This window comes from Cydia splendana, chromosome 4 (assembly GCF_910591565.1).
Source record: "Cydia splendana chromosome 4, ilCydSple1.2, whole genome shotgun sequence".
Taxonomy (NCBI): domain Eukaryota; kingdom Metazoa; phylum Arthropoda; class Insecta; order Lepidoptera; family Tortricidae; genus Cydia; species Cydia splendana.
This window is the reverse complement of record NC_085963.1, coordinates 3,255,998-3,270,326: the sequence shown is the minus strand read 5'-3', so window position 1 is coordinate 3,270,326 and position 14,329 is coordinate 3,255,998. Positions and strand designations below refer to the sequence as shown.

Below are 14,329 nucleotides of genomic sequence, written 5' to 3'. Positions count from 1 at the left end.
ACAACTTAACAAAAGTAATTGTCAACAAATGCCATAAGTCATTGTGAAAATTGGTCGTTTGTGTATTAATTCTTTGAAAATAATTGATATGTAGGTTGTGGCCGTAATAATATAATATTAAATTTTCAGCGAATCAAAGACTAATGATATCAGTAATTTAGTTAAAATGGTGAGCTTATTTCTTGTTATAAAATGTGCTTATATTTATAGTTGGCGCGCTCGATTATTCATAGGCAGGCAACGTGGGTAGATATCTTGTTATTGTTTTAATCTTTATTTTAGTCTACCCCGCCGCCCCAGCAGCCTCAGGCAAGGCGCTCCGCTGGAGACAGTAAGAAGAATACCCCACCAGCATCAAACATTGTCACTAGAAATGGTGCCCGCAAGGCGAAAATTCAGACACGAGCTATGTCTTCGGGAGCTAAAGTAAGTCCATTAAAATAAATTGCCTCGGTCGTAAGTTATTATAGTCATAATTATTTAATTTGTTTTTTAAAGCAAGCTATTTACTGTGTTTTTCATACTAACTGTTAGTTCCATAGAGAGAAAATTCATACAATATATCTTTGAAGTATTTTAGTACTTAAATATTACAGCTAGAGTCAGACCAAGCGGAGTTAGCAGCGATTTTGATAGCCAAGATGTTACACATGTTAAGTAAAAATCATAATTTCATAAAAGTTTGACATTTTAAATAACATCTGCACCGTCTAGGCTATCAAAATCGCTGTCAACTTAGCTTGGTCTGACTCTACTGCTATTATGGTAGATGTTATGCCAATGGTGTGACAACAATCATTTATCTCCGGTTAATAACAATTACAATCGGGCAACATTTTCATCTTAGAGATAACAGTCTTTATCATTTGTTTCTTTGTTTATCAATTCAGTGTAGGCTCTTTCAGTCCATCAGTAAAGACATGTAAGTGTTCTTATCTGTTAACCTTAATTCAATCTAATTCAGCAAGTTTAATTGAATTATGCATTGTAAACCTTAAAAGTATGTTTGTTAATTAACTGACATACTTTTTTATTAATGTCTACATAAAATATTTAATATATAGTCTGTGCGAAAAGAGAAGAGACAAGAGTAGTATTCCAAAACTCTTCTCTTTCCGCACAGACTCTAACAACAAGCTTGGTGCTGTTGTGTTTATTATTTACAATAATAGATTTGTAAGCACCTTATTATGTGTCAATCTGTTTGTAACAGCTCTTCAGGATTCAGGCATAACTATGGCAGTTTTAATATAATTTTAATTTTGAAACTTCAATCCCTCAAATCAATTGGCTTATTAAATTGCCAGCCGAAAAACCGATTTGAAGTTTTTCATTTAAAATTTTATTGTGATCTTTGGATAAATATAAATAAAATGAAGATTCTGTTATCATATAATGCATTATATCTTGTAATTGCCTCCATAATCCTGAAAGCATAAGTCAAACAACAGATTTCTTATCACTTTTATGAACTGTATGACCTTGTCTTAGGATCTAAATTAAAATGGTCATCTTCAGGTTTATTACATGGGGTTATTATCACTGCACCAGTAAATAAAGAATATTTGTTTAGTTTTACAACTTGACAAGGCAGATAACATAAAATTTTATGTGTAATTTAACTAATACTCTTAAAAGTATATAATGAAACTACTTACACATAAAATTTTATAAATGGCTACAGGCTAGCAGTAAAATTACGGCTAGCCTGTAGAGGTTGTCACAAGACTTATGGTCCACTGACCGTGATATGTCAAACACCATATGTTTTCATAAGGGTAAGCTAGGTCTTCATACACTATAACCTGAAAAACTATAGAAAATGATTCTGTGAGGATAAAATATAGATTATAAAACATATCTCAGATATAAAATAGTTTCATTTCACCACAACCTTTACAACTGTACCCTCTATTGTTAACAAATAAACATTTTTCATTTCATTTCTTTTATTTTCATATAGGTAACCTAACTGATCAGTCAGTGGATTTTATGGCCCTTTAAAAAAAACAGTAATCAAGAATAAAACTATAAAAGTTAAAATTATGAAAAACAAGTTCTACTTCAATTTAAAAATTTTGTGATTTTGTTCTTGGGCAGATTGAATTGCCTTATAAGGAACATTATAGCCTGCGATATTATCATATGGTGGCTCACTATAAAAAATGGGAAATATGCTTATGCTTGTAGCCTTCGGCGTCAGTGGCCTCGGTGAAGCGGAGAGCGCAGCAGAAGAAGAAACACTGTGTCGATACCGTGCTGCGGGACCATTATCAAATTGTAAGTATAATCTTTTTACTTACATTAGCGCCACGTGTTCATACATTTGGTAGAGTGCAATGTATTAATGGCCTTGATTTACCGTTCGCCGCGCCGCTTGCGTCCAGTCCGCAGCCTTACAAATGTTGTAAAAATATACTTATTTATTTAAACTTTATTGCACATAAAATTATACGTACAAATGGCGGGCTTAATGCTTCAATGCACAATTAAATTTGTGAATTTTATATGTAGTAAAATTCCAAGCTGAAGGGTTGCGTATTCAACATCAACATCAACATCAACATTTATTCAGCAAATAGGCCACAAGGGCACTTTTACACGTCATCATTGAATTTACATACAAGGAAAAATAATAACATCAACAATTTTATAAAATAAAACTAACAATTCAATCTAACGTATTACAATTACTAAGAGATGTATATGGTATCTTAATGTCGAATTACATAAAAAATACAGATACAAAACACAAAAAAAAAAATCTATAATATTTAGAGGTGTAAATGTCTCTAGGTGTCAGAACTATAAGATTATATAGTTTATCAAGTTATCCTTAGAGATGTATAGGGTCTCCAAGAGTCAATATCCTGTATAATTAATACATTCATTAAGAGAAAAGAAACATACGAGAGCAGAATGAGGCGTCTCACTGTAATTAATTAATAAAAATAAAGTTACTAAGTATAATAGCTTGTGTTAGCTTAAACAGACCAGTCTCCACAAACAGCACCCGTTCACGAGTATGACGCGTATCTCAGCCATCGCCTCCCTCAACCTTCATTCGGGAAAGTGGCGACCCGATCAACGACGCCACCGTAAGCAAAGACTTTTAAGCGAGCATGACATGTTCAAGCTACCGGCCTATATTATGCGCCTACTTCACTTTATGTGCTCTTTAATACGATTAATAGTATGAAGGAGCATAGATTGCTAAACAGAGAAATGGCAACATTCCGTTTCGGTACACGGCGGGAAGAAGTTGATAACTCGAGATATAAAAGTGAAGAAAATTTAATTTTAAATAGAATTACATAAGGTTGAAATTTCTTCAATTTTGTGTCTCGAGTTATCAACTTTCTTCCCGCCGTGTACGGTTTTAATAATAGGGAATATTACGCAAAACTCTGAGTAGAGGGCGTCACTAACTCAATCACATGGCCTACCGTGAAACACGACAATCGAAAGTTCGGTTTCTGCCTCTCTATCACTCTTGCTTATTCGACCGATAGAGAGGCAGATAACGAAATTTCGATTTTCGCGTTTCGCGGTAGCCCACCTGTAAACAAACCGCCTTGATGCATCAATGTCATAGTAAAAACTTGTCAAAAAACTTTAAGGCGTTGTATGTATAAGTTACTCTATGGTTTACTAAACAAATTAGTGCTGCACTCTGGCGGCAGAACATTGCAGTAATACTCCCTATTGGATTTTGTTTAAGGTGATCTTTCTTCCCTTTGTCGCCTCTGCCATTTGATATTTTCTCTAGCCCCTTTTTAATCAATGAACCTACAGGCAATGGATTCCAAGACCAAAGTGAAAGGGCCTACTGGGTTCGTGACGGAGCCCCGCATGGCGGAGCACCGCTGCCTCTGGGATGACAACTATCCGGAGTGCCCAGAGAGATTAACTAGCGTCATTAAAAGGTATGTTTTTATGGGGAAGGGGAAGGGATGGTAGAGGGCGCTTTACCAGATCCCATACGAGATAGAGACTAGGTGGACGATCCTTAACTATGGTCTGATTTTTATTCTTACAGAATTAATGTAAACAAAGGTTCACGACCGGTGAACATTTTTTTTTTAAGTTCATAATTATATTCATAGGAAATTTACTTCTGTTCTACAGCAATAATATTTACTTCGTTTATAGAAAACTTAATTTTAACATAATCATTTCAAAGGCAACATTGTTAAAAGTTTCCGACTACCAAACATTCTCACTGACTGTTCCATCCACTTCGGGAAATATGACCTTGAGAATTAAAATACCCCAATCACAGGTGCCAAGAACTGAACCTGCTAGAGCAGTGCAAACAGTTCGACCCCCGGGCGGCCACCAAAGAAGAACTGAACACAATGCACTCGCCGTCGGTCTTCGAGTTACTTGAGACCACTCACCAGAACCAGGACTTGGAGTATTTGGAGGAGGTTTCTTCGAGATATGACGCTATTTATATACACCCGGTAAGAATGATGTTTTATGCCGTATTTTTTAATTGCCGTATGCATTCGAGCCATAATGTGTTTTGTATATTTTAGTTTTAAGATATATTTCTATAATATACATATATGCTAGTTTTTCGGAACTTATGTACGAAATGTCATTTGATATTTGCCAGTCGCTTTTCGGTGAAGGAAAACATCGTGAGGAAACCGGACTAATCCTAATAAGGCCTAGTTTCCCCTCTGGGTTGGAAGGTCAGATGGCAGTCGCTTTCGTAAAAACTAGTGCCTACGTCAAATCATGGGATTAGTTGTCAAGCGGACCCCAGGCTCCCATGAGCCGTGGCAAAATGCCGGGACAACGCGAGGAAGAAGGAGGAATATACATATATGCTAGTTTTAAGGTATTTATATGGGCCACTAGTTTCCTGAAATAAATGTTTTTAACAACATGTTAGTGACCTCAACTCTGGTGCCGATACCTATACTTAATTGGCACAATTGCAGAGTTTTATAGATCTTGTAAATGTATTTCAATAACCAAATTTTTGTGTATTTTTCGTTTCAGAGCACCCACGAGCTCGCGCTTCTATCCGCCGGCTCAACCATCGACATGGTGGACCGTATAGTGTCCGGCGAAATCCAAAATGGCGCCGCGTTCGTCCGGCCGCCCGGACACCACGCCATGCGCGCTGAGCCGTGCGGGTACTGCTTCTATAATAATGTGGCGATAGCAGCTAAACATGCGATCGACAAACGAGGCCTAAATAGGTAAGTTTGACTGTGACTTCTAGCTTGTTATATTATCCGCTTCTCAACCATTGACATGGTGGACCGTATAGTGTCCGGCGAAATCCAAAATGGCGCCGCGTTCGTCCGGCCGCCCGGACACCACGCCATGCGCGCTGAGCCGTGCGGGTACTGCTTCTATAATAATGTGGCGATAGCAGCTAAACATGCAATCGACAAACGAGGCCTAAATAGGTAAGTTAGTTTAAAAATGTGACTTCTAGTTTGTTATGTTATACACTGTTCGACCCTATGGTCGAACAGTGTATAACATATACTGTATTTAAAATAAATTTACACCATGCATGGAATGAAGCACCAGATAATTATTAGAAATACACAGATAGGAGTTATTTTTAAACACGTTCTATTTAATAAATCGGATAGAAATATAAAAAGTAGGTGAGTTGACCGTGACGTCACGATGTAATGTTTCATATAAATTCCATATTAACAAATCGTTTTGACAGTTCTAAAAAAGTAAATGATTTGACTAGTAGGAAAATACCCTATTGACTGGTACCTAGATCGTATTATGCCATGCACTTTTGCAGCTGGGTGTACAGTCACTACACAGGATTGTTATGCCATTTAGGGTTCTTGGATATTCTATGGCGTAAGTATTGAACAACCAATTTAGCTAGGACCCTAAATGGCGCAACAATCGCGGAGCGTGATGGTACATAATAGGTACTTTTTTTTAGCGCGACGTAAGAAAATTCTTCCAAAGGCTCAATGTAATAAATACACATTTTGTTTTAGGATATTAATCGTCGATTGGGACGTGCATCACGGGCAAGCCACGCAGCAGATGTTCTACGACGATCCAAGGTGAGTAAAACTATGAATATCATTCTAATCCCCGTTGACCGTTCGAAACGGTTGAAACGGTTGGCTTTGACTCTGGTCTGGTCCATGAACTTTACCCACCTTATGTATACTCTGTCGAACCATTTCCGTCAGAAGAAAAGAGCGGCAATTTAAAAAAAGCGCGCGGAGGATTACCGTGCCATAGATAATTTGAATTTTGCGCCTTATTCTACTGACAAACTTGTTTGACTGGCTATAGTTCATTAATTTTATGTGATTTTCTTTAAACATCTCGTTCATAACTCACAACCAATAGTATGTTGCACAACATACCGCGCAAAACTGATAGAATTAAATAAACAAAACAGTTTAAATAGGTAATGTGAGTCTTATTTTATATTAGAATCACCATTACATATTAGACACTAGTGACGTAAGAGTAGAATGCCGGAAGCCGGAAGTAAGTTTTAAACTAAATGTTAATGACACAAATAATAAACCACCACAAACGTGCAATTACATTGCTTTATTTCTAACAAAAACAAAATAGGTCTTTTGGCTGTACAAATTGTAGAGTGAGGGCGTGTAGAAGAGTTAGAAGATTGGCTCTACATGAGAGCTTTCATGAGGTCTCGCCTTGGCAACATTTTACATGAAAACGTTTTGGTGGGATAGATTATATCAGAAGTATTTGCGCGCTTTGTTGTCCCAGAAAAGAAATCAGGTATCCATACATGTAAATCATTTCTCAGGGTGGTATACTTCTCGATCCACCGCTACGAGCACGGCGCCTTCTGGCCCAACCTCCGGCAGTCCGACTTCCACTACACGGGCTGCGGCCGGGGCACCGGGTACACGTTCAACGTGCCCCTCAACAACACCGGCATGGGCGATGCCGATTACATCGCTATATGGACGCAGTTGCTGTTACCCATGGCTCTTGAGGTATTTTATTATACTATATAGCGTCCATAGGCTGCGGTGTCTGCTTATCTTCCTTCTCGATCCACCGCTACGTGCACGGCGCCTTCTGACCCAACCTGCGGCAGTCCGACTTCCACTACACGGGCTGCGGCCGGGGCACCGGGTACACGTTCAACGTGCCCCTCAATAAGACGGGCATGGGCGATGCCGATTACATCGCTATATGGACGCAGTTGCTGCTACCCATGGCTCTTGAGGTATTTTATTATACTATATAGCGTCCATAGGCTGCGGTGTCTAGTGCTGGTAGGTACTCGAGTCCTTTGAGTCTGAATTTAAAGAACGCAGCTCGTTTTTACGAGAATCTGCGCTTAAAAAACTTCCGAGTCTTTTAAGTTCTGAGTTGAGTCCTATGTTGAGTCTTTTTTAAGACCTCAAAAGGACTCGAGCCTCCAAATAAAGACTCCGTGAACAATTTAATAAGTTTTTACTAAATAACAGTAAAGAAATTAGGAGTTATTATATGATTTATGTACATAATCTACAAATTATCCATAAAAACATGTATTTCGAAATTGTTTCTGAAAAAATCGAGAGTTCTCTGAAAAGGACTCAAGTCTCTACAAGAGACTCGGGTCTCTATCAAGTTGAAAAGAACTCGAGTTTAGACTTAATTATAAGAGTCTGAAAAACTGAGTCGAGTCTTGAAGCAGAGGACTCAAAGGACTCGAGTCCTATCCAAGACTAACGAGGTCTGCTTATCTCAAGAAGTAGGCTGGTTTGTTTTGATCATTAAAAAAAACAATTAGGTAAACTACATAGACTAGGAATCCTCTAGACCGAGTTTAGAGCAATTATTTCATGCAACCGCGATGATGCCAAAAATGCGGGGGTGCGCGGGACAAGGTGAGCGAAGTCCCGTGCCGTGATTGGTCCGTTCAAACGATGAACGAGTTCACGGACGTCACACAAAGACACTTTCGACTCGAACATGGAGTAAAATTACCGTATACGTGGCAGAGGAGGTAGCGCGACTATGCTCAGTCTGGAGGATGTTTTGTCTGTGGGTAAACTATGATTCTCACCGCAATTAGGAATAAGTTATGAAATGTCGCTCTTTCCAAAAAGGAAGCTGAATATATCGCTAGTTATACGACGGTATGGGAGCGTTTCCCGAACAAGCCGGTTTCCGAAAAGGCTATAGTACCATAGACCACATCCATACGCTGCGGCAAGTTATACAGAAGACCGAAGAGTATAACTTGCCATTATGCTTAGCGTTTGTGGACTATGAGAAAGCCTTCGATTCGGTGGAAACATGGGCGGTGCTTGAGTCTCTTCAGCGATGCCATATTGACTATCGGTACATCGAAGTGTTGAAGTGTTTGTATAGTAACGCCACCATGTCGGTCCGAGTACAGGAGCAGAGCACGAGGGCGATTCCATTGCGAAGAGGCGTAAGGCAGGGAGACGTTATCTCTCCGAAACTGTTTACTGCCGTAATGGAAGACGCCTTCAAGCTCCTGGAATGGGAAGGACTTGGCATCAACATCAACGGCGAATACATCACTCACCTTCGGTTTGCCGACGATATCGTAGTCATGGCAAAGTCGATGGAGGAACTCAGCATGATGCTCGATGACCTCAACCGAGTTTCACAACGGGTGGGCTTGAAAATGAACATGGACAAGACGAAACTTATGTCAAATGCCAATGTTGTGCCCATCCCAGTCTCTGTTGGGAACTCGGTACTCGAAGTTGTTGACTCGTACATCTACCTACGACAAGTAGTCCAATTAGGTAGGTCCAACTTCGAGAAAGAGGTCAACCGCCGAATCCAACTCGGTTGGGCAGCGTTCGGGAAACTACGTAATGTCTTTTCGTCCGACATACCTCAGTGCCTCAAGACGAAAGTCTTTAATCAATGTGTGTTACCAGTGATGACTTACGGCTCCGAAACGTGGTCTTTCACTATCGGCCTCATCTCAAAACTCAAAGTCGCTCAACGAGCTATGGAGAGGGCTATGCTCGGAGTTTCTCTACGTGATCGAATCAGAAATGAGGAGATCCGTAGACGAACTAAAGTCACCGACATAGCCCACCGGATTAGCAAGCTGAAGTGGCAATGGGCAGGCCACAATGCACGCAGAGAAGATGGCCGATGGGGTCGAAAAGTGCTCGAGTGGAGACCACGGACTAGCAAGCGCAGCGTAGGACGTCCACCCACAAGATGGACAGACGATCTTGTTAAGGTCGCCGGAAGACGCTGGATGCGGGTCGCTTCCAACCGGCACGTATGGAGGTCCAAGGGGGAGGCCTATGTTCAGCAGTGGACGTCTTATGGCTGAGATGATGATGGGAGCGTTTACGTCCATTTTAATGCATCACGGTCAACACGCTCCATAATAAAATGAGCATGGGTATCTCTCTCAGTAGTAGTTATCACTACTTTGGTATTTAATCGGCTCGATTTTTAGCTAAATGTATTTAAAAAAAAAAAACAATTTAAACCATTTATTTTTTTTTTTTTTTTTTTTTTTTTTATGAAATAGGAGGCAAACGAGCAGACGGATCACCTGATGGTAAGCGATTACCGCCGCCCATGGACACCCGCAACACCAGAAGGGTTGCAAGCGCGTTGCCGGCCTTTAAGATGGGAGTACGCTCTTTTCTTGAAGGTTTGTAGGTCGTATCGGTCCGGAAATACCGCTGGCGACAGTTCATTCCACAGTTTGGCTGTGCGAGGCAGGAAGTTTCTGGAGAAACGCACAGTTGAGGACTGCCAACCATCCAAGTGATGAAGATGGTAATGTTGTCGCGTAGGGCGATGGCGAAAAGAAGCGGCAGGGATTAATCCGAACAATTCCTCGGAGCACTCCCCGTTATACATGCGATAGAAAATGCAGAGCGAGGCTACATCTCTACGCAGCGCCAAGGAGTCAAGCCGTTCCGAAAGACGCTGGCAGTCAACAATTCGAGCCGCTCTTCGTTGGATGCGGTCCAGAGGGAGAAGCTGGTATTGGGGTGCCCCTGCCCACAGATGAGAGCAGTATTCCATGTGTGGGCGAACCTGCGCCTTATAAAGCTGTAGGCGCTGGGCCGGTGTGAAATACCGTCTCGATCTGTTGAGCACACCGAGCTTCTTGGAGGCTAATTTAGCCTTACCCTCTAGATGACCGCGGAACTGGACTTCACTCGAAATGTCGACACCAAGGATTCCGATACTGGCTGCGGCACTCAGGGGAGTGCTCTCAAAACGAGGTGACGCGACAAACTCTAACTTTTTTGCGGTAAACGCGCAAACCTGTGTCTTGCTAGGGTTAAAACGGACTAAGTTAAGTCGACCCCATTCAGAGACTTCCTTTAGGGAAGTCTCAATTTCAGACACAAGTTTGTTCCGGCTCTCGATGACGTTTTCCCGAGAAATATTGGTGCGGCCGGTGTAAAAGGCATCACCTGTACTATCATCAGCATAACAATGAATGCCGCTGATTTGCAGCATGTCATTGATATGCAGAAGGAATAGCGTGGGTGATAGCACACAGCCTTGGGGGACACCAGCATTCACAGACATGGGTTCTGAGCATTCACCGTCAACTACGACCTTTATGCTTCTGTCTGCTAGAAAGCTACTGACCCATACACATAATTTCTCGGGAAGCCCATAGGATGGTAGCTTCGAAAGAAGTGCTTTGTGCCAAACGCGATCGAAGGCCTTCGCAATATCCAAGCTAACAGCCAATGCTTCACCCTTTGTCTCGATCGCCTGTGCCCAACGATGTGTCAAGTAGACTAGAAGATCACCAGCCGAGCGGCCTCTACGGAAACCGTATTGTCGGTCACTAAGCAACTGGTGATCCTCTAGGTACCGAAGGAGCTGGCAGTTGATAATGGACTCCATTATCTTCGAGAAAAGGGAGGTTATAGCTATTGGCCTGTAGTTGGACGGGTTTGAGCGGTCGCCTTTTTTAGGGATCGGGTGCACCAAAGCTGACTTCCACGAGGTTGGGACTACGCCAGAAGTGTAAGAGAGCCGGAAAAGACGCGTTAAGACCGGTGCCAACTCAGGAGCACACATCTTCAGCACAATCGCAGGGATTCCATCAGGCCCACTCGACTTATGAGTGTCGAGGGAAAGAAGTGCTTTACGCACTGAGCTTTGGTTTAACCGGATATCCGGCATACAGCTCTCGCACCGCGGTATGGTCGGCGGCGCGTATCCCCCGTCATCCAAAGTCGAGTTGGACGCAAAGAGTTTACCCAGAAGGTCGGCTTTGTCTTTTGCGTCGTGGGCCAATGAATCATTTCCCATGTGCAGTGGCGGAAAAGATGGCGTGCAGAAATTTCCCTGGATAGCTTTGGCAAGAGACCAGAACGCACGAGTTCCCGAAGGGAGGCGCTCTAATTTCTCGCCAATTCTACCAATGTGCAGTGACTTTGCTCTGGCAATAACTCTTTTGAAGGACCTGGAGGCAAAGTTATACTCCTTTTTTAATGCGCTAGTCTTTACATCCCGTACTGTCGCTGCATCTACCCAGGCTTATTATTTTGTGCTTTTTGCCAACTGATCTATCGAGACTTGATTTTCATAAAATAAAATAACGTATGCGGAGTGAAATTTGGACAAAGTTTGTATATATAAAATATAAAAACACAAAAATCTAAATAAAAAATATGTGTTGTCAATGTAAAGTCAATATATCTGTCAATCAGTTTGGTAAGTCTCATAAAGATTGGGTGTTTAATTTTGTAATTATGGTAAATCAACAGAACGCCGTCGTCAAACAGTATGTAATTTCTATAGTAGCCGTCCCCTATGGCCCAAATCAAAGGTGGTGGAACATTTTGTGCAAATGGGTGAGAGTCGAAGCACTATTTACAATATTCTGGCGTCCTTTGCCTTGAAGAAAACCACTGCTAGAAAGCCTGGTTCTGGAAACTATTCCAGCTTCAGGTTTCTGAGAGAGCTCGATTAAAGAAAATTACGGCCGGCCGTGTCGCAAAATGTTATAGAGAGCTCGGAAGAAAATTTAAAACTGACGGCAAAACTTTTAAAAAATATCTTAAAGACATGGGCATCGATAAGCGATGTAGAAAAGTTAAGCCCACTGTCTCTGAAAACCAAGAAATTACTCAGAAAGTACGGCTGCGTAAATTAGTCAAAGAAATATTTTACGCTAAAAACAATGTCACTTGCGTTATGGATGACGAGTCATATTTCACGTTAGATGGAAACGAGTGGCAAGGCAATTACTATTTTGAGAACACCAATGGTCCAACCGATGAGAACGTGAAATATGTTGAGCATACAAAATTTCCTAAAAAAGTTTTGTTATGGCTTGCCATCAGTCGACGCGGAATGTCTAAGCCTGTATTCTTTGAGTCAGGTTTAGCTGTGAACGCCGACCGCTACAAAGAGCGTTGTTTGCCATTAGTGCGGGATTTCATAAATACGAGTCACAGAGGAGAAAATGTAGTGTTTTGGCCAGACTTAGCCTCAAGCCATTATAGACCAGCGGTGGAACAAAAATGGGTTTTGATAACATTAAAGTTTTTTCTTTTTTGATATGTTATTGCATGCATGTTAAATAACATTTATGTAAAATATTAGAAAATTATAGGTGGAGCGTTCGGCCATATTTAAATATTTCAATTTTGCTAAATAACTATGTAAATATAAAATTAAAGTTACAAAAAACTGTAACATGTTCAATAACACTTTAATTTATTCACAATATTCGGTTTTTAGAAATCTGGAACAGCTGCTTTCTGGTGAACGTAAAAACACGAATTACTTTGTCAATAAAGAATTAAAGTAGCTGATATTGTAAAATTACGATATTATCTATCAACTTAGTATACTTGTAAAAAATTAGAAATGTAGACAATGTGCTTGTCTAGATATTGATTTCTGGTTAAGCAGTATAGCCAATATTGAATTAAAGTTTGTAGAGTTAATATTACACAGTCATAATAAAGATCTTAGTTCCCACACAAAATATTAGAAATATAAAATCACGGCGACACTAAATACTGATACGTAAGTATGCATTCCGCGCTTAAAGTGGTAACAGACTATCGCACCGGACCGCGACCTTGGAGCGGTTCTAGGAATTGCTTTACTGGCGTGGGCTTCCACACTATCGCACCGGACCGTCAAAACGGTGCGATCCTAGCTTACAGACTGCCGCACACGTGCGCCAGTGTTGCCAAGTGTCCCATATTTCCGTGTTTTTCATCAAATTTTTGCAATGGAATCCTTTATAATTTTAAATTAAATCTTAAGGGCTTCAATGCGACTTTGCTTTTTAGAGGTAGGTAGAGAGCCTAAGACAACACAATCCATAGTTTTGCATGAAAATCTTTGCAAATCAGTTTCTTTGAAGCATTGTAAGTACCTGCATATTTTTATTTCGTCAACTGGCTACATTGCCGTCCAGTTGCTATGACACCACGAAAATGTATAAGTTTTCAAAAAAGAATGCCTCCAGTGTTATCTAAACAAACTAAAATCGCCTTGGTAGTGGCTACAATCGCCACAAATTTTAGGCGACGTTAAAATATCTAGCGTCTGGCAGAGACCTAAGAGAACTGAAATTCTGCACGACCATATCGTCCCAACTGCTCTCAGAAATAATACCAGAGACCTGCCAAGCTATCTTTGAAGCTCTCAAAGACTATATAGAGGTGAAACAATTGTATCTTTTGTCATACCTATGTAGTTAACTTTGTGTATAACAAATGAAACAATTCATTTCCCTTGTCATCACCCAAGTAAATGGCGGTACCAGGATTTGAACCTGGTACCATCAGCTTAATATGCAGGGTCACTAACCACTAGGCCAGACAGATTGCTATATATTTAGGTAATGTGTACATATTTTCCCAGTACATGTCATCTTGAAACTTAAGTCATTGACTCATTGTCAATAGCGATGACAGCAAGGTGTCATCTATTGGGCAATAGCATGTGGAGTACTAGTATGTTTACCTTACTTTTACTTTAGAAAACCTTTTAGTATCTGGAATAAAAAAATAAAACAGCAACTTTTGTGTCAACAACAAACATGTGTAGGTACCTAATGTGAGAAATAAAACAATATGCTGTTAATAATCTAATTATTATTATTTATGAATCACAGCTTTTATGGCACCTAATTAGAATGATCATACTAAATACCTAATAATAATTAACAATAATTTTATTATCAGTCACCTCTCTGTCACACCAATTTTGGCAGTATTAAAGGGAAGAAATATATGTTATTTATAACAATAATATTAGTGTCAGAAAAATACATACTCCCCATGACTCACTAAACTGGCTAACATTTGTAGGATCACTAGACCCTTTCCAAATA

At 40.4% G+C, this 14,329-nt stretch overlaps 1 protein-coding gene across 1 annotated transcript in view; it reads left to right on the top strand.

Annotated features, from left to right (window-relative positions):
* The first annotated feature begins 21 nt into the window (after window positions 1–21).
* Window positions 22–14,329, top strand: part of LOC134789729 (histone deacetylase 6) — a 46,584-nt gene continuing 32,276 nt past the window's right edge. Inside the window, exons 1-8 of the mRNA XM_063760362.1 lie at window positions 22–169; window positions 283–426; window positions 2,191–2,280; window positions 3,796–3,926; window positions 4,283–4,466; window positions 5,014–5,216; window positions 5,997–6,065; window positions 6,797–6,989. Of these exons, the coding sequence (XP_063616432.1) occupies window positions 167–169; window positions 283–426; window positions 2,191–2,280; window positions 3,796–3,926; window positions 4,283–4,466; window positions 5,014–5,216; window positions 5,997–6,065; window positions 6,797–6,989 (1,017 nt within the window). The 5' untranslated portion in view covers window positions 22–166. The remainder of the gene's footprint in view (window positions 170–282; window positions 427–2,190; window positions 2,281–3,795; window positions 3,927–4,282; window positions 4,467–5,013; window positions 5,217–5,996; window positions 6,066–6,796; window positions 6,990–14,329) is intronic.